The 20,432-nt window shown below is 44.7% G+C and overlaps 2 protein-coding genes across 3 annotated transcripts in view; one reads left to right on the forward strand and one right to left on the reverse strand.

Moving 5' to 3' along the window:
* Positions 1 to 7,502, reverse strand: part of niban2a (niban apoptosis regulator 2a) — a 55,653-nt gene extending 48,151 nt beyond the window's left edge. Inside the window, exon 1 of the mRNA XM_061215625.1 lies at positions 7,077 to 7,502. Coding sequence (XP_061071609.1) covers positions 7,077 to 7,131 — 55 coding nt within the window. The 5' untranslated portion in view covers positions 7,132 to 7,502. The remainder of the gene's footprint in view (positions 1 to 7,076) is intronic.
* A 4,419-nt stretch (positions 7,503 to 11,921) lies between these two features.
* The window catches only part of stxbp1a (syntaxin binding protein 1a), a 45,843-nt gene continuing 37,332 nt past the window's right edge, over positions 11,922 to 20,432 (forward strand). The window contains exon 1 of one of the 2 annotated variants that reach the window (XM_061262791.1): positions 11,922 to 12,105. In XM_061262791.1, coding sequence (XP_061118775.1) covers positions 12,069 to 12,105 — 37 coding nt within the window. In that variant the 5' untranslated portion in view covers positions 11,922 to 12,068. The remainder of the gene's footprint in view (positions 12,106 to 20,432) is intronic. The other variant, XM_061262792.1, reaches the window with a different exon arrangement.

A 20,432-nucleotide genomic window follows, 5' to 3' on the forward strand; every position in this document is an offset into this window, starting at 1 on the left:
AAGCGTCAGCCAAATGACATGTAACATTGAAAGAAAAAAACCCTTCACTGTTAACCTAAAGAACATGTCTGTATCCGCTGAATTAAAAAAAATTGATAAAAAAAATTACATCCACCGGAACTCCTTCCGATTCCACCCATTAAAAAAAAAAGAATACACAAGAGAGAGACTCGAGACAAAAAAGAGAGAGACAGGGATTAGCTGTCGAAAACAAGGTGTGTAGACATTTTCAATTCAATTCAAATGTATTTCTATAGCGCTTTTTACAATGCAAGATTGTCACAAAGCAGCTTTACAAAACAATTTGAGACTTAAATAAAAGACTTCAATTCAAGACTTCAGAGATCCCTGCCACGAAGCATGTCACACACAAAGGAGTGTTCAGTTAAAGCTAACGTCGGTAGCTCAACCCACCCCCTCGACTTCCCTGTCACACTCCAGAGAACCTGTGCCCAATGAGCAGGGCCTTCTGGGAAACTAGCCCATGCACAGTGTGATGAGTCCATCCTGGAAAATAGCCAGTCATCCCCCCCCCCCCGACCCTGCCAAAAAATACTTCCTTCAATGGCGGCCATCACAAAAAAAGGGAAAAACAGAAAGTAACCAGAGAGGCGATGAGACAACGTGTCGGCACCACAGGGAGCAAGAAACCAAACATGAGCGAGCAGCACAGATACCAGGACAGACCCTCCACAGGAATAACAACAGGGCTGTGTAATACCCCTGAACTGCAGGCAGCAGAGAGACCAGGACAGACCCTCTACAGGAATAACAACAGGGCTGTGTAATACCCCTGAACTGCAGGCAGCAGAGAGACCAGGACAGACCCTCCACAGGAATAACAACAGGGCTGTGTAATACCCCTGAACTGCAGGCAGCAGAGAGACCAGGACAGACCCTCCACAGGAATAACAACAGGGCTGTGTAATACCCCTGAACTGGCTGCAGTGACCCCATTACATTACGTTATTGGCATTTGCCAGCCGGTCTTATCCAGAGCAACGTACAGTTGATTTGACTACGCAGGAGACAATCCTCCCCCGCAGCAATGCAGGGTTAAGGGCCCAACGGCTGTGCGGATCTTATTGTGGCTACACCGGGGATCTAACGAAGACCTTGTGGGTCCCAGTCATGTACCTTAACCACTACGCTACAGGCTGCTGACCCCAACCCATTCACTCTCATTACAGACACAAGACTGCAGACGCTGTGATGGTTCGATTACCAATTCTCAAAGTTTTGAGGGCTTTAATCCTCCTTTATATTATAGGGGAACAAAAAATTATAATAAATAAAATGTGTAAATATATCAAATATAACCATATTAACCACAATGCTCTATGTTGTAGTTTTATGTATTAGCTACTCCAATTGGTTGTGATGACTTGGCGTCAGCTCTGCTCATTGGCTAAATCTTTATGTATTCACTTATGTAAATGGTAAATGGACTGCATTTATAAAAAAGTGCTTTTATCCGAAGTGCTTTATGACTAATGCCTCTCATACGTGCATTCACACACACGCACACACCAACAGCGACAGGCTGCCATGCAAGGTGCCAATCAGCTCGTTGGGAGAAATTGGGGGTTAGGTGTCTTGTGCAGGGACTCTGCGTGACACACCCAGGGTGGCTGTAGATGAGAACACAGGACTGTAAAATGGCCACATGTAAAATAAATTTAAACGGACATGTGAAGCCACACTTTCTGACAGAATACACTAGTGCTAGAGCCCCCGGTTCCTCACGGGGGAGTGGGGGGTTCTGATCAAACTGGCATCACAGCCTTTGAGGGATGACATCACAGTCTGAGAGTGCTTTCTTCGCACCGTGTGGTGCCAGTCTCCTTGGTGAGAGTAATACACTGTTGTGGTAATGCACCCATGACCGGTGGCATACCACCACTTATCAAAGTCTACAGGAAGTGATGTCACCATGCCCTCAAGGAGACACCCCCACATCTACACAGGGGAATCCCAGGCTGGTCGAAACACAACACACTCCGCACGTGATGGGAGACCGGGCTACGCAGTATAACTGGCCGAGATCTGACAATTTGCCAACATTTGTTGTTGAGGTCGTGAAGAACCACCAAAGACGTTTGATATGTCTGATGACAATCATTTTACTGTGATGATTAAGTGAGCTGGTGTTGGTGTAGTTATCTAATTAGGTTATTGGACCAGGGGTTAAATGGTAGAAGCAGAGGAACAGGGTAGGCCAGGGTTGCCTGGTCTAGATTGATGTGGCCAGGGACTGAAGTGTGAGGCAGTAGAATGGCTGAAAGCCTAGACGATTGACCCATTTCTTCCATTGAACATTCTCAAGTTTCTCATATTTGTCACAACAGCGTGGAGACAATTAGCGGTGGAACCACCTTTTGTTGGTGCAGCATTTCACCACAATGGGCTGCGTACACCACTGTGCAAACAAATTGGTGCTTCAATATTGACTGATGCGAGAGGGATTTCATTTCTGCTGGTGAAACCACTCTCTGCAAAGGGAGCAACGCTCTGCATCATCTGCTTATGGACGCCGCCCGTTTTAATCGCTTAAACTCCTTCCCCCTGGGATTAATATGAAAGTTATCCTCGCCTGAGACACTGTGAGCCTACCGGAGAGGCCAGGAGGCGTATTTATAGAGTGTCGATGAGTACGAATGTCGATCTAGGAACAGGTTTATTCAGTCCACACCCTTATTTCATCCTTTATGAGCGAAAGCGAAAAGCTGATCCTAGATCAGGGCCTATATTTACAGTGTCTCAGAGAAGGAGGGCAAGTCTAGGAACAAGCTTGTTGCCCAGATCCCAACCTTGTTCATTTGCTAAAGGGCCACAGCGATCCTCGGTCCACACTCACTCTTAGAGATGGTGAGTGGGAGGTAGGGGCACGCTGAAACACGTGCCTCGTTTCGGTGGTGTTGACAGCGAGGGATTTGAGGTCACCATTGGGTTGGGCAGTCGGTCATCTTAATGAGACGTTAAAAACCACCGTCCTGATGCACTCTGCTCATTACGGCACTTATCTCACTGCACTTTCTGTTCACCCCAATCTCCTGGCAAATCGCTAAATTCAAAAGCAGATTCAAACATGAGATTGACACCAAGGCCAGTTGTTTTTATGAACACCACAGGAGATGCATACAAATTAGAGCACACATTTGGTTAAGGTGGTTCTGTATTGAATGTATGAAATTTGCAAAATAAAAATAAAAATAAATCACAACCAGGGGAGCTAATGAATGGGCAGTCACTGCCATTTGGGCAGCTGACAAGTGGAATTGGAGGTGAAGCCCCAGGCTGAGTGCTAACCAGCTAGCTAACTGACTAGCCTTTCAGGTAATGGATTGCTGCATAAAAACACTAAATGAAATAAAAACCCATGCTGAGGTGCTGTGCATCTGCACATAGTAAATCACATTCTTTCTTACTCATATATTTAGCCAATTGCAAGTATTTCTTCTAAGTAAGACATGTATTAACAGGTACTAAAGGCTATGATCCAAATGGCTTGACATCACCTCTTTGGTGCCAAGAAAATGTTGTATTCACTTATGCACACCACTTTGGATGAGGTACCTTATACTTTATTTGAACCCTGTGGGGTAATTTCTCCTCCTAATTCAACCCATCCTAACATAATAATACAATACAACAATATCTATCTATAACTATATATAAGTGCCATTATAATCTATGGCATCATGCCTAGCTGATGAAATAAGGTAAAATAAAACGAACAAGCGAACAGGAAAAGTCTTTGTTCATTAACTCCTGGGTAGGGAAGGCTCTTGGGGGGCCCACAGCAGGCATGGACACCACCAGAAGGGCTAACCGTTACCAGGCTGGTTTAAAAACGGTTTTCCCCTTCAGAAGCCCAAGCATGAAGCAGGGCCTGTGAGGGGGGGGGCACAAGGGTGTCGTGCTGCAGGAAGTCCTCCCCCTCCTCCTCCTCCTCCTCCTCCAGGAGAGATGGAAAGAATCCTGCAGCATCTTTCCCCCCCCCCCGCTCCTACTGCCCAGAAACCAGCCTGCCCCCGCGCCCCCACACCCCCGTCCTCCCTCCACCCGTCCCGTCCCCTTCCCTCAGCTCCAGGCAGGCAAGGGCGAGTCCGCGTCCAGCCACGTCGCATTCCCGAGATTCTGGATTAAAGCGCCTTTAACTCATGCCAAGGGGCGACTGAGATGGGAGTCAAGAATGGGGGCTCAGAGTATCTATCCGTCTCCCCATGTCTCTCGCTTTCTTGGTCTCTGTCTCTCACCTTCTCTCTTTCTCTTTCTCTGTCACTCTCCATCTCTGCCTCTATATCTCTCTCCATCCAGTCTCCACCCTACCCTGTCTGCAGCGTAAACGAGGATATCATAATCTTCCAGATGTACACCCTTTTCTTCCTACTTGCAAAGGAACACAAACTTAAGGAATTATATCACAAAAAAGCACTTTGATTCTTTTGAGAATAATTAGTTAAGTGGTAAAGGGGCTCAACTTCAGATTACTTTCTCTGAAGGAATAATTAAGTTGCTCTTTTGATTACGAGAGACCAGGGCTATCTTCTATCATGCATTTTCTAATTAGGCAGCTTAATATCCGCTGCAGCAATTCACCTCAAAGATGCACCATCACATCCAACCTGGGAATCAAACCCGCAAGGTTCCCCGTTTCAAATGTATTTCTCCATGAGTTGTGATTCAACCCTAACTCAACTTTATCAACATTTTAAACTAATATAGTACTGTTTACCTTGAACACTGCACAACTTGACTATAACTTTAACTGTGACTACTTAGGCAAGCTTTTGAAACATCAAATGTACTTTACTCTAGGTAATAACTACTAAAGTTACTTTTCGAAGACAAAAGACACCATTTTTATTTCTTGATAAGAAAAAAAGATTACTAATTAAATACCCACCAGCCATGAACATTCAATTCTCTAACAGAGGAACTGTCAGCGTAGAGATCAGCTAGACAGCCTTACAGTCATACTGTAGATACCGCCCAGTGTTAAAAACAATAGAGGGAACAGCGGGACTAGTTCCACAACTGGAGGCAAACCAAGCCGCACCTTAAAGCGCATTCAGCGATGCCTACATCAGCGCAGATTCACCATGTCAGAGATGGGCATCAGAGCCACATTTACATATGAACACACAATGCACACAGAGGAGTGCACAAGAACAGGCTGTTCTGTGACTTGAACACCTCAAACGTCTCTGCCTGGACCGCACCACCGAGAACGGGGGCAAACAACCGAATGGCTGGTAACATAGCCAAACGGCAAGCTGAGAAACATTGTTCATATGAGAGCCCATAACAGCATGCGCTTTCAGTATTAGGCAATGAGACATAATTCCAAAGATTAACAAGACCCAAGTAATGTAGCCCGTATTAATATAAATATGTTTCATTTTGAGACTGTTACTCCATGTTCTCGGTACTGAGTCTGAGCCAGGATGTGAAGCCTCTGGACGTCTAGCTGCAGTGGCATTAATGGGATGCCAGTGTTTCCACCCTGGAAACCATGAGTTACTACATCTCCCACGCTCACAGCTGCTCACCACAGCAGCCATGACGGTCTTCAGCTGTAGTCATGGCTCATATCAATAACTGGTCTTCTTTTCTATAGGTAACATTATGAATCTGTCACTGCCTCGGGCTGTCCCTGGAGGCGAATTTAGAATTACACGCCCAGCAGAAAAAGCTCACCGAGCACTAGCTTCATAGCGTAAATATTTTTCTAATGAATCTTGAGCAAACATTATAATAACACAAATGCTACAATTATCATACCATGGTAACTGAGAGGGACTTATGAGCGGCTTGTGTCTGGCTGGTCAAAGAATCGGTTTGTTTTACGTTCAGCCCTCGGTAAACCACATCCATCAATAACGCTCTTTTTATTGTAGTCAATTCATCCAGCTTCCCTGCACAGGGCAAAACAGGTCCGATCACCTGACCACTGCCAGGTCCACAGGCCGTACTGAGTAGCCAGCCATTCGTGATGCACAAGACGGGACATGTTCCCCATTACAAACTGCCACACTTCCTGTTATTGTGGGGGGGGAAATTTTTGGTTCATTGTCTCACAAATGATAACCATTTGCCCTGACACCTCTAAAAACTGAGTCTGACAGCTTCTGTCTCATTGCCTCTCTTCGTCTTATCTCTCTCTACCACCTCTCCCACTACTCTCTCTCATGGGAGGAGCAGAAATGGTTATACATAGTCTATGCCACACAGGTAGACATATATATATATATATATATATATATATATATATATATATATATATATCACAAGTTTGGACTGTCTTTGAGGGTTTCTGGTTTTAGAGACTAAATTAAGGGTGTGTGCATGGGACATGCCAGTGTCATGCACGTTTCTTATTCAACACGTGTACATCAACACAATTACCAAAAGCCAGGACCAATTGCTGTAATAGGTTACATTAAAGACACTTTAAATTATTTAAAGAAACGTTAAGGGGGCATGACTGTGATTTTCTTGAGAAAATGTAATGTTTGTGCCACGTGGGTAGAGCTAAAGAGGTACGTTGGGAATTTGAATTCAACAGCGAGGACTTCGATGAGATTTTGAGAGGCTGAGCTTTTTTTACGACTTGGTAACTGATCTCAAAAACGCACGTAGCGCCACCAATAGCAGCTACCAAGACTAGCAGGACTGCACCAAGTACAGTAGTAGGCATATAGAACGTTCGATATAAATAAATATGTATGCATTAATTGTGAATGGGAAATTCGTCAAATCTAAACGGTAAGTTAATCTTCTCAAACGTATCTACGATTCCAGCAAGTGACATTGCTTCCTTGAAGTGAATGGCTACTCACGGCACAACTCGGTAGGAAATCAAAATGTAATTAATGTGATTGGGAATACAAAGTTGCCAACACAAACGCCGGGGCTCATGTATCCCGCACTTCTACTGATGGCATCGTCAGAGTTGGAACAGATAACTGTAGTTCAATGTGTAGTTTAGACAATTATGTTCACTCCTCTGTCATTGGCAATTAACTCTAGTCGAACCAGACGATGAGGAAAAGCCCTTGGTCGTTACTTACCCGCAATCATCTGCCTCTTGCTTTCATCCAGGTGTGAAGAAACGACATCCCCCATGGCGACAACCTAAACTTTAGGGTCTTGCAGACGAACTCCCAACCCTAGCAAAGACTGTTTCCCCAAGTGACAGGGGAAGAGTGACGCGCGGTGCAATAACAGAAAATAAATAAACGAAACATAAATACCGTGTACAAACTTCTCTCCCTCACAAAAGTCGTTCCAGATACAAACCTCACTCAATGAAAACGCACTGTCTCTTCTACTTAGAGAAAAAAAACGTGTTTCATGTAGCAGAACCCAAAAAAGCAGTAGGAGAGCGATCCCGTTCGCACAGAGCAGCAGCCCCACATTGACTATGAATGCAGGCTACAATACGGTTCTTTCTCTGTGTGCGAAGACACACCCTCTGAGCGGGTACTCGTTTTACGTGTTGGCCTCCATCAAATTTCTTTCGAAGCTTCTTCTTAAGGTGTGGCCGCCAAAACTGTACGAATGGTGCGGAGGAGGGGGACTCCACCGTCGGCCCATCTTCGTTAAACTTTTTGTTTGAATTTTACAGCGCTTTAATTATGGGCATCTAGGACTTTTTAATTTATTTCTAAGAAACATGACAAAACTTTTTTTTTTCAAATGGATACTTCACGCGCCATGTCATAAAACACGCATCGTCTGAAGCTGGGCTGGTTACACGAATTTGAGAGTGAATAGCCCACTCCAAGTTCACTCCAATGGCCTGCACATTCCCCATGTCTCAATCCAATAGGGCACCTTCATAATAAACTGGATCAGGAACTGCGGGTAAGCATCAAAATCCATAAGGAATATTTCCAGCACCTTGTTGAATTCAATCTTAAAATAATCCAGGCCTTGCTGGAGGCAAAGGGGGGTCCGACTTAGGTTTGTGTTTGGCATTACATAGGTAGGTGTGTGTACATATAGGTGTCCAGTATTACATTGTGGTGTGTGTGTAGATTCAGAGTTCCGTTGCAGGTGGCGATGTCAGCTGACGAGCGTGCCTACGTTCTGAGTGTGCCGGCCTGAACACGGCACGCCATTTTGAGACTGGTTCCAAAAAGCCTTCACCTGACGAACGCCGGCATACTTCAGCTGCCACACTTCAGCTTGGTTTGACATCAGGCCAAGGTCACACCCAGCAATAACATCCAAGACTGGCATCTCCACCTGCCCTTTCAGCCTCACACTGCTCTAATACCTCGCCATATAGATCTACTCTACCTTCTCATGCTGTACCTTTCTTCAGAAAATGCTTGCCCTTGCTTAAAATATTTTTTTAGAAGTACTTTAGCACAGATAAGATCCCTGTAGATTACAAAATTGGAACTTGTAATAATGAGTTTCTTTGAAATGTCTGAGATCTGCAGGAATATTTTCAACAAATGATTTTCATTGCAATACTACTGTCGAGGAACCAAATCGTTGAATATTAAGTGCTTCAAATACATCAAATCCTATTTAAAAGACGCTATTAAAGTGTCATTTCAAATGCAGCGGCTAATGTCGTAGCTTTTGTAAAAATGTCTATCGGTATGTGAGCTCCACCCTCTGCAGAGAGGTGATAATGAGTCATGGCTGGATGGTGAATGAACACACCTGGGATTAAGCAGGTCATTACACGGCCAGCTCCAGCTCACCTGTCTGGAGTCATATGCAGGTAGCTGGCAGCTGAGGTTCTTGGGCCAGTATACTGTATATAGGGCACCCTTCCAATCCCTTATTTTCTATCTCTTTTTTTATTTTTCTTTCTCCTTCTTCTTGCCCCTATCTCCACACATTGGGAGAGGCTTGGAAAAGATGAAAGAAAAATCAAGTAAAGACGGGAAAATTGAGAAAAACGTGAGTTAGGCAAATGGAATGTCCTTGCTCCTTCGATCCTCAGTTCAAGGTACAGGTACAAACATGGCAGATGGGGATAGGTGGATCATTTATACGCAAAGGGGAAAAAAATCCTTTGGAACCCAAAGCTTGTTCCCAAGCACAGGTTGTGTGTTGTGTTCTAGAACTCTTTCAAACTGCCGTTAGCCACTCTGTGTAAAATGCTGTGATGCATGTATACGTTGCCTTCAGTGCTTTGCAGCCCGCCTAGCAAAGGCGACAAGGGCTGAACCATCTTTGGGTATTGTGACAACTTCTCTTGCTTAATTGGCTCGATTACATCCTGATACAACCGAACAAACCCTTTATTCGTTGCATCAGGTGTGTTTGAGGTGGAACATATCAAATACTTAATCAAGGAGAGTATGAGGAACCACTGCAACAGAGTATTAAACTGGCATTGTCATATACAGCTGCTTTGAAAACTAAAACAGGTTATGGAAAAACAGATTTCACCAGTGGTCCTCACTCATATTCCTGGAGAGCTGCAGGGTGGGGCTGGTTTTTGTTTTCACCTTAATATCAGCAACTAGTTCAGACCCAAGAAACCAGGTGAGGTGAGTTAACTGTGTAATTACAACTGCTTTAATTGATTGATTAAGTGCTGAGTAACAACAAAAGCCAGCACACCCTGCAGCTCTCCAGGACCAGGAGTGAGGACCCCAGCACACCCTGCGGCTCTCCAGGACCAGGGGTGAAGACCCCAGCACCCCCTGCAGCTCTCCAGGACCTTGACCGGACATTTGTGTACTCACCAGCTACAGCTGCAGACTGCAAGTGTATCCTAAAGATTTTACTGTGCACAAGTACAGGAGTGAACCAGCATCAGTTATAGAGCTGTTGGGAAAATGAATTAAGGTAATTAAGGTTGGAACAAAAACCAGTTCACAGACCGGCCCACCAGGACCAGAGTTGTGCCCCCCTGCTTTTATTGTGATCTAATTTATGAGCAAATCAGTCATGGTGCATATGGCTAATTAGCTGATTGAGCCAGGGTAACTGTGTGACAGTAAAACCCTGCACACACACCGGCCCTCCTGAACAGGGGCTGTGCATCCCTGACCGAGGCGTTTCTGTGGTTGTGTTTAACCGCTTCGGTCAGTGCTGTCTTCATCTGCAGGCTTTCACTTCAGCCACGGGCTACACCACCTCATTTTACTAATCAGCCTATTATCTGAAACAAGTAAAATAATTAGTGAAATCAGGTGGTGTAGTGCAAGGTTGGAGCAAATACCTGCAGACACCCGCAGGATCAGGAGCTGAGTATCACTGGCGTCGGTGGATTTGCATCCTATCTATGGGCTACCTCGAACTGCTCAGTAGGATGACGTGAGCAACTCAAGCATTGAATTTTTCCGGATCAGAGCAAAACCCGGTACTGCCCTCTCGTGGTCATATTGAAATAGCGCTACTACAATTCTAGAAGAAAATTGAAGACTGAATAATCTCTGAATCAGTTTAAAGAACACTAGCAAACATTACATTACATAATATTTTATTTAGTAGATGCTTATCAAGGTTATTATAACAAACTACAGAACAGGTCAGCTAACATACAGTTCACAAAGAATCAGTTGTACATACAGCCATTAGGTCTAATGCACATGGCAAATAGACCAAGTCAATACCTATATGGATTTCATTGCTGAGCTCATATTTTCCACCGTCATATCTGCCATTATTTAAAAATCTGTGACCCCATACAGAAAATATATTTTGCCATTATGTTATGCCATTATTGTAATATCCAACAATGTATAAAAATGGTAAAGAGCCTTCATCAGGGCTCACATATCACACAGTACTCTCAAGCCTGGCTGAGGATATAAACACACAGTTGGCAAATTAAAATGATCTATTACCAATTTTCCCAACCTTTGTTCCGCTATTTAACATGTTACCTTTGTCAAAATGTGGCCTGCTACTGTGGTTGTGGTTGGCTGTAATATTCAGATGCATGAAATTGTGTCCACATCCAGGTCTGCATCTGCACAGTGTTCTCATACCTCTCTCTGACAGCAGAATAATCAGTTATGGCGGTGCGTATGTGAAGGTGGCATGGATATTAACCTGATATGAAACGCATTTGTGTCATAACTTTGACTGTTTGAAACGCAGCACGTTCCTGACCCCTTCATCTGACTTCATGTGCCTGAGTACAGCATTGTGGATAATGAAGACAGGAAGTAGAATGATGATGTGCGTTTATATACCAGCCTTCATCACTTTCAATGATCTCAAATCAGTCGTCCATAAGAGGGATGCCAATACCCAATAGGCTAGGTTAACTGGAGAGTCTGAATCGCCTCTCTGTGGGCTCCTACTGCTGCCCTGGACCCAGGCCTCAGAACTGGAGTGGGTCGCAGGGTGCTGCACTATGGCTGCCCACAGCTCCTCAGTAATGAGGATGGGTTGAATGCAGAGGATGCATTTTGTTGCCCTAGAAGGCAATGACAAATACATAATAAAAAAAGAATACACTTTATATTAGATTGCTCTACATCATAAATATATATATTGTTATGCTGATTAGGACGTCAGATCGTGTATGGTAAGGCTTCAGAATGTATTCTTGTATAATCCGCTGTTATAATCCGCTGTTAGACTGGTCGTTATTTTCAAAAGATCCTTTTCTAGTCCTTAAAAAGAATAATGATATGATATGCTGCTATTCATTTCCAGAATGGTACTCAAATTGACCGTATGTCCTTCTAAAGAAAGCAGTGATCATACACACACTTAAATACAAGAAATCTGTAAATCCTCCAACACTCACACACGTTAGCAATGCGTGGAATAGCCCTAATTAAATAGTGTAACGATGATGTCTGAGCATTCCAATATGATGTGCGAGGGTTTCCGCAGTGACTCCAGGAGACGGTTTGTAACGGACCATGGTGACGATTAATGGGGGAGGGCGGAGAATTGTGTTGCGACGCAGTGACGTCGCATCCCCGGTCGAACCTCCGCAGTCAGCTGCGATGTGAAGTGTACATAGTCGCTCTAGCATAGACAGGGTGGGATATAGCGGAGAGAGAGAGCGAGAGAGGGAGTAAAAAAAGAGAGAAAGAGAGTGAAACGGTTAGATACACAGCAGCATCATGGCACCCATCGGACTAAAGGCGGTGGTCGGCGAAAGTAAGAATATTGAATTGCATTTGACCCTCTTATTTTCAATTAGCTATTATGTTTAATTTTAATAGCATGGATTACGATGCGGGGGGGAGGGGGATATTGCACTTTTTTTTCCTAATGCGGATGTGAATGTGTCTCCGTGTGTGCGTGCCAATTAATTCCTCATGGATGCGGCTAATTTCAGAACCGTTGTGCGATCGTTATGTCTCGAGCATACATGGTATTTCTCTCGGGGTTCGTGTGATGCGGATGCGCATTTGAGATTTGGACAGGGTCGCGAATAAAGACAGCGACTGTTTCTTGCAGCTATATTTTTGTTGTAAATCGCTTTTTGAAAGGCAAAATGCGGAATACGCCCAATCGTTTCTGTTGGAAATGAAAATACAAATTATGCGGCGATGTGTTGACAGCTGTTGGCTACAGCACCTCCCATCAGTTGGATCAATGGTTTTCTTGCGAAACAGTAACGCATTTTATTATTAATTTGCCTGGCAAATCGAAACCAGTAGTAGGCTTTTTATTTTTCCACCTGAAGGGGTGGTGCGTTTATTCGACATCCTTTTCTCCCTTCTCGTGAAGCCTCACCCAACAGATTTATCACCATGCGGTTAAATTTCGTACAATAAGATTATTTTCACATTCAAATATCCAGATGTTTTAAAAAAAAGTATTTTTAATTGGATGGTTTTCTTCGCGGAGCATCCCCCAGTAAATTATGAAGGCAGTTAGCCCCATCGATGTTCAGAATTATATTTTAAAAATAAAATGGAAGGTATATAAATGCATGTACGACCAAGCACTTCCATGCGCGTTTCTCAAGATATTTTATTGTAAGAGAAAATGCGTTAATAGCGCATAAATGCACCGGTGGTGTTTGCGCAGTAGTAGCTGCTTGCTTGGACCGAGGTTTCCATTACACGCATTTTTTTTGGTTGTTCTACGCGGTGCCTGGGCAGTGTACATCGCCCAGGTCATAGTTTTGGTAAGATTTACAGATAAAATGATTTCCCCACCCCCACCTCCTGGTGAGCACCGTTATATATTTCATCTACGGGGGCCCTGAGACTGTGAGATGCAATGGCTCAAATAGACAAATATTTAGGCTATTTAGGAAACACGGAGGGACCGTAATAAATGTTCATCTTCACGGTAAATACTTTACCGAGTAATGCCTCAATTGCGTATCATCATATTAAGCAACTATTACAGTGTCTTCAGTTTCGTCGGATAGAATTATAGGATTTTAAAATAAATTATGATGTAGAATTGTTCATGCGTGCTAACAATTTTTCGTCGGCTTTTGGTACTCATGGTCTAGAAGCGTAAAACAAATGAGAGACCGGATTGTGCATATAGCCGACCTTCTGTAGACCAGAACGCTGAGCACGCTTCATCCCTCGTACGTGGACATTCTTACTATACACGCGTGGGAAACGTGAATAACCTATCGCGGTTATCTACGAATAGACGCAGAAGGGCCTCCGCGTTAGGTATCAATGCTGAACCAACGATTCGCTATAGAGACTGGCAGAGCATTGGGAATTGCTTAATATGTGCTGTACATTCATGTCATTTTGCTCAATATATGTTTTTATATTAAATGTCGGACTCATAACTTAAACCATCCCACTATTTCTTTATCTTTTCTGGAGCTATTGGTTGAAAATCCTACCTATGGAATGCAAAATGTGTGACCATTTGAAAACGGCGGCGATGTGGTGGTTGGTGGTTGCAATGCATTTTGGCCATCGCAGGCCAATAAGGAATCAAGCTGAATACCTGTCAACTTATTCACAAGTTATGCATCTTATCATTTTGATATTGATTAAATATATTTGCCTCTGAAATGTTGGCTTTTCAGCCTCCTCATATATTCTGCCGAAGGGCTTGAAAAGCAGCCTGGAAATAGTATCCATATGTGCAGCTGGATGAGTACCCTGAGTACTTTAACCTGAAGCAATTCCGGTTAAGCACTCACAGGTACAATGGCAGTGTCCTACCTGTGAATGGAACTGCAACATTTGGTTTATACGCCCATTTCCTTTCCCATTATACTACACTATTCAGTGTTTGAGAGAAAGCACCTTGCAGTGCATCAGGGGTTTGTGCGAAGGCCTGGACTTGCTGTTGTGAGCACTAGACTTCACGAGACTTCGCTAGACCTCAGAATTGGCTTTGGTGTCACAGCTTTTAAAGCCGACAGGGAGGACCAACAACCAATGAAGATTCAGGGTTCAACCACACAAGGTTCCAGCAGCTTTGTCTGCAGGAAAGACCTGAGCACCAAAGCAAAAAAACGTAAATGTTCACACATACCCTCAAGGGTACACACACACATTTTACGCAGGCGGTCAAATGTGTGTAGCGTTTATTGAGCAGTGACGAGGCCATGGCGTGCTTATTTTGTCAATCAGCCAAGGCCCAGCTGTCTCTGAAAACAATGGAAGCTCAGGCAAGAGAACGAGAGCTTTCTGTTTTATTTTCCACATTTCAACTGATTACACAGCAAACACGAGGCACAACCTGTCAGCCAAACTTAGAGCAGGTGGCGGTGTGAGTGTGTGTATTTGTTTACACGTTTGTGTGTGTGTGTGTGTGTGTGTGTGTGTGAGTGAGAGAGAGAGAAAGAGAAAGAGAGAGAGAGAGAGAGAGGGAGAGAGAGAAAGAAAATAGGTGTAAAGGTGATAATAGAACCTAATACTGAATTATAATACATATACAACGGCCTACATATATAGGGCGGCCTGTAGCATAGTGGTTAAGGTAAATGACTGGGACACACAAGGTTGGTGGTTCTAATCCCGGTGTAGCCCCAATAAGATCCGCACAGCCGTTGGGCCCTTGAGCAAGGCCCTTAACCCTGCATTGCTCCAGGGGAGGATTGTCTCCTGCTTAGTCTAAACTGTACGTCGCTCTTGATAAGAGCGTCTGCCAAATGCCAATAATGTAATGTAATATACATCAAAACCATAATGCCCATGCTAAAACTTTTGAAAGGAGTTATACATCCCAAACGAGAGCTTTTTATTTTATTTTATCACCTGATTGGTCAGCTCAGAACTCACGTCTCTGTTACAGTGATGACCTGGGGTAGGGAATGCTAGGGATTGTGTGGCCAATCAGATGTAGAGAACCAGCTCATGTGGGAGAATGAGTGGGGCACCAGGGTTAGTACTCCTGCTAAAAGTGTCATTCAGTCTTTAATAACCGTAATGAGTCAGGAGGACCTTGGCCTAAGTTCTAAATGTTTTGCTTTCGGCTTTGCTATGGTCTGGTGTGTGTTGTTTGGAGAGGATGGGTCAATGTCAGGTCAGTGTCAGACACAGTTCCTACCAAAGAAGGTCATATGCCCCCTCCTGGAACCTGGATCACACCTCCCTGTGCCTTCCAGCATTTTGGGTCACAGAGTGAGCGGTTGTTATGTGCTGTCTGGGGTCTGGTTTAGCTGTGCGAGACGTTAGACACACGAGATGGGGACAGATGTGCTTGAGAAGTCACCCGAATTGACCGTATGAATCACATCTCCCCTCTCACTTACACAGGGATTTGTTTGCTCGGGCTGATGAAGGAGGCCATTTGATTCCAGAGGAGCTTATGGGCTTCATTTTGATCCTTTTCGAAGCATTTCATATGCTGTTGCTAAGCTGGCCAATCAGCAGCAAGGTGATCATGTGATCATGTCATGTGTTTTTTTTGTCGATCACATGGTAGCTGCAAGGCATCTGTGGATTGGATGCTAGGATCAGATATGACGAAAGAAACCAGCTGAAAGAAAGCCAATCCCTCGCTTGGCTGTTGTGACTGTTATTATTACGCTTAAAACACACTTGATAATTATTGTTGCGGTATATCACTAACCCTCTGTTTCTGTTAAACAAGTCAGTGACAGGCAGCTCATAGTAGCTGCCCTCCATTACGAGGTTCACAAAACTTCAGTCACGACGCGATCACCAAACGTAACTAACCTTAACCTTACAGTCTGGTGACATCATCCTTATCTCTCGCTTTTTATTTCCTCCCCCCGCTTGATATGCACCAGAAGAATAAACCACGTCACTCTTCCACAACAATAAAATCCCTTTACGACACGGCCATGTAATTTCACGGTCCCTCACTCACAGACCCCTACACCCTAGAACACCTCCATCTTTACCCTTTTATTCAGTCTATATGCGGCCTGTAGCGTAGTGTTTTAGGTACAGGACTGGGACCTGCAAGGTCGGGGATTTGATCCCCAGTGTAGCCACAATAAGAGCCGTACAGCTGTTGGGCCCTTGAGCAAGGCCCTTAACCCTGCATTGCTCCAGGGGAGGATTGTCTGCTGCTTAGTCTAAAATTGACTGTAAGTCGCTTTGGATAAAAGCGTCTGCCAAATGACATGTAATGTAATGTATGCATGTAGTGCTCCACTCACTCAACCTATAATAGAAATAAATGGTTAAAATAGGTAAAGTAAAATCAGTTACGTGCTGATGCAGGTGAGGATGTAGGGGGCTGTTCGGGAGGAGGGGGGGCGCCCCTCTGCCCACGATGCGGTGGAATGGCACGGAGACCCTGCTTTATGAGATTACTCCTGGTGCGGGGGTTTTCAATCTCGGTCCCGGGGCTCCCGTGTTCGCTGGCTTTCATTACCGCCAGCCTCTCCGTCCATTAAGGCTGTTGAAGCCATGAATTACGTTCTTCCACATCTTAACCCCCTTTGACTCATTTTGTCACAATGCAGGTTTGGAGTAATCTCTGTGCAGTAAAGTACTTTTCCCCCAGTAGTGTTCTACTCCTCTCTGTGGAGTATAGTACACCTCCCTCTGTACTGTAGTACTCCTCCCTGTGGAGTATAGTACACCTCCCTCTGTACTGTAGTACTCCTCCCTGTGGAGTATAGTACACCTCCCTCTGTACTGTAGTACCCCTCCCTGTAGAGTATAGTACACCTCCCTCTGTACTGTAGTACTCCTCCCTGTGGAGTATAGTACACCTCCCTCTGTACTGTAGTACCCCTCCCTGTGGAGTATAGTACACCTCCCTCTGTACTGTAGTACCCCTCCCTGTGGAGTATAGTACACCTCCCTCTGTACTGTAGTACTCCTCCCTGTGGAGTATAGTACACCTCCCTCTGTACTGTAGTACCCCTCCCTGTAGAGTATAGTACACCTCCCTCTGTACTGTAGTACCCCTCCCTGTGGAGTATAGTACACCTCCCTCTGTACTGTAGTACTCCTCCCTGTGGAGTATAGTACACCTCCCTCTGTACTGTAGTACTCCTCCCTGTGGAGTATAGTACACCTCCCTCTGTACTGTAGTACTCCTCCCTGTGGAGTATAGTACACCTCCCTGTGGCTTCAGGTGTCTTGACAGCAGGCTGAGCTCTGCTCTGTCTTGGACACAAAATGCACCAAAAATAGTCTCTCACTCACCCCTCACTCACTCCCTCACTAACCCCTCACTAACCCCTCACTCACCCCTCACTAACCCCTCACTCACCCCACACTCACCCCTCACTTTTCTACCTGAACAGCACTCAGCTGATGTTTGTAAACTGAACCCACAATAGAAACCCAGACTGAAGCACCTGCTTGCAGTGACATTATCCCATTCATCAAGACCAAGAGTTTCAATCGATGCTGCGCTGAATAGCTGTGACCCTTTGTCCTTTATCATGGTTAATATTTTCTGCTTTTATCATGCATGTATGAACTGATAATGATCACCAGCATCATGTATCTTTATCCTGTTTTCTCCCTTCTTAAAATGGCCGAGGCACGATGCCCATTGGTCAGTGCTGTGTTGCAGTACATGCAACGAATAGGGGATGGGCACCTCTCTCACTGATGGAGACTGATAATCTGTACTTACCTGGTTAGTTGGTTAATAGCTACTTGTGGAGCAACCATTGCTCATGTAACCCTAACCAACCTGGTTGTATGAAACCAACTATATACTACCCTTGTATAGTCAGTCCAGACACCTTTTAGCCACGTTAGAGTCAAGGGTGTGCAAGAAGGGCTGTGTATGTATGTTTCTGCCAGGTTCTGCTCTTAGACTAATTGCTGAATCAGCGCGGTAATGTATGTGATCTAACATTTCAGTTACAGTTCATCATATAAGGTCACAAATGACAGCATCGCAATATGAATTCTCTTCCTGTAATCTAATCTACAAGTGACCAGAATTCATTAGCATTTACAGGCAATTACCGAATGAGTCCAGGCTAATTGGTGTAAATAAAAAACATTCTCACGCATTTGCCCTCCGTATGGGCTATACACACAGTATATTACTATTCACTCTTTAATTTCTTTAGTAACTTCAGATTGAAAGCCGTGGTTTGACGTTTTTAATGCGGAAACGTGTCAGAAAATGAGGGAGAAGCACTTTTGAATGCTTTGCCCTTTGTTCAAAGCCAATTGTACAGTATACATGTAACAATGTCATAATCCCCTCTCTATAAATTATGCCACCACTAAACAGAGATGCTTATTGTGTGAAGAGACCATAATTTGGTTATGAGATGATTTTCGTGGAGGATACTGAGGATAACAATCGATGAGCGGGTCTTGGAAAGACGGAGGGGTGAGAGATATGAAAGGAATGAGCACAACAGTAGGTGTGGAGGAAGGCAAAGGGGTTTGCCATTGGAGCAGTGAGTCACGACTAAACGTTTTCTTGCAGTTTGGGGCAATTCATAGGCCTGCTGCCATTGGTTTTGGCCAAATCCGAACGTGCAAAATCTGATGCTGGCTGACTAGATGGCAGCCCCCTCCCCGCCAGTGGAAAAAAAGTATCCACTGCGCCGAATCACCCGGAAATGTTCTTCAGACTGTCCCACATTAGCGCGCTCCGGCGAGCGCTCCATCAGAGTAATGGAGTCTCATTTTCCACGCTCGCCTTGACATCTCAGAGCTGCATTACAGGCACTCGCCGATGCCGGAGACATAATTCCTGGACAGGCACAGAAAAGAGCTGCGTCTCCTTGGTATGAAAACCAACACGTGTCAAAGAAAAGGATATTTAAGCCATGAAACCTGCATTAAGTCGAGAATTTACACCTTGAATTCAGCTATAGGCCTTTCTCATGGCAAAGTGCACGAGGCCTGGAGCCCAAGAAAGAGAGAGTCGCCTCAACTCCATTCACTATGGACTATGGACTGCATTTTTATAGCGCTTTTATCAAAAGTGGTTTACAATTCTCATTCACCCATTCACACACACACCCTCGCACACACACACACACTCACACACACACATACACACATTCACACACACACATACGCACATACAAATACACACACACTCACACACTCACACACACACACCCACACGCACACTCACACACACACACACTCACACACCAACGGTGATAGGAGGCCATGCAAGGCACCGACCAGCTCGTCGGGAGCGATTGGGGGTTGGGTGTCTTGCTCAGGGACACGCCCAGGGCAGGGACCTCCTGAGCTAATGTCACCCCCGCCACGTTCACTCCAGTGGGCCAATTATTTTAGAGCAATGGCAAATCGTGGCAAGTCTCAGTAGTTCCAAACGCTAGCAGCAGCAGCAGCAGCAGCAGCGTAGAGTAGTACAGCATAAAATGGGGGATACACCAAGCTGACAGATGCTCGATAGTCAGCCAGTCAGTTGTTGGCTGACAACAGGGTGGCCTCATCATCACCGGTCACGAGTGACCTGTCCCAACTCTGACAAAGTGTTCACACTGCCCGAGTTCTGACAGTCACCTCCTCATTTGCATCTATTTGCGTTCTTTGCCTTGGTGAGCGGGTCATCTTTGATAGCACAGGTATTGGGTTCGGAGGGAGTACGATGTAAGGGCTGTTGGCGTGTTTTTGCCGTTCTGCAGCCACTGACGTTTGCCAAACGACTGGTCTGTGACGATATTGCGCCTTCCATTATGTTCAAAATAAACAAGAATGGATGTCATGGACCTCTTTCGGTGTAAAGAAGCTGCAGACATTGTTTTTCTGGAGGGTCGTGCTGCAGCTCAATACTGGGGCTGCTAATTTAACAAATAACAGTAATTTTCTTTTCACTGCTTTCAAGCAGTGCAAGCAGTCAAGCTGATGGGTTAGACGTTAGAAAATACTTTCACCCAACAGAGATTGGCGAAAGAGCACTGCAGAATAGAGGGTTATAATTGAGGACGATGAGGAAAAATGCGATGTTGTATCTTACATAAAACGCAGCCTCAGGGAAGAGACAATAGACCGTGTGTGTACAGTGAAGAGAGGTGGACATCTTTTGATTGTGTGCTTGATTTTCATGAGAAGAATATTGCTTGGAGAACATGAAAAAGCTGTATGTAGAGAGGAAAAAATCTG

The sequence above is a fragment of the Conger conger genome, chromosome 12 (genome assembly GCF_963514075.1).
Source record: "Conger conger chromosome 12, fConCon1.1, whole genome shotgun sequence".
Lineage (NCBI taxonomy): Eukaryota > Metazoa > Chordata > Actinopteri > Anguilliformes > Congridae > Conger > Conger conger.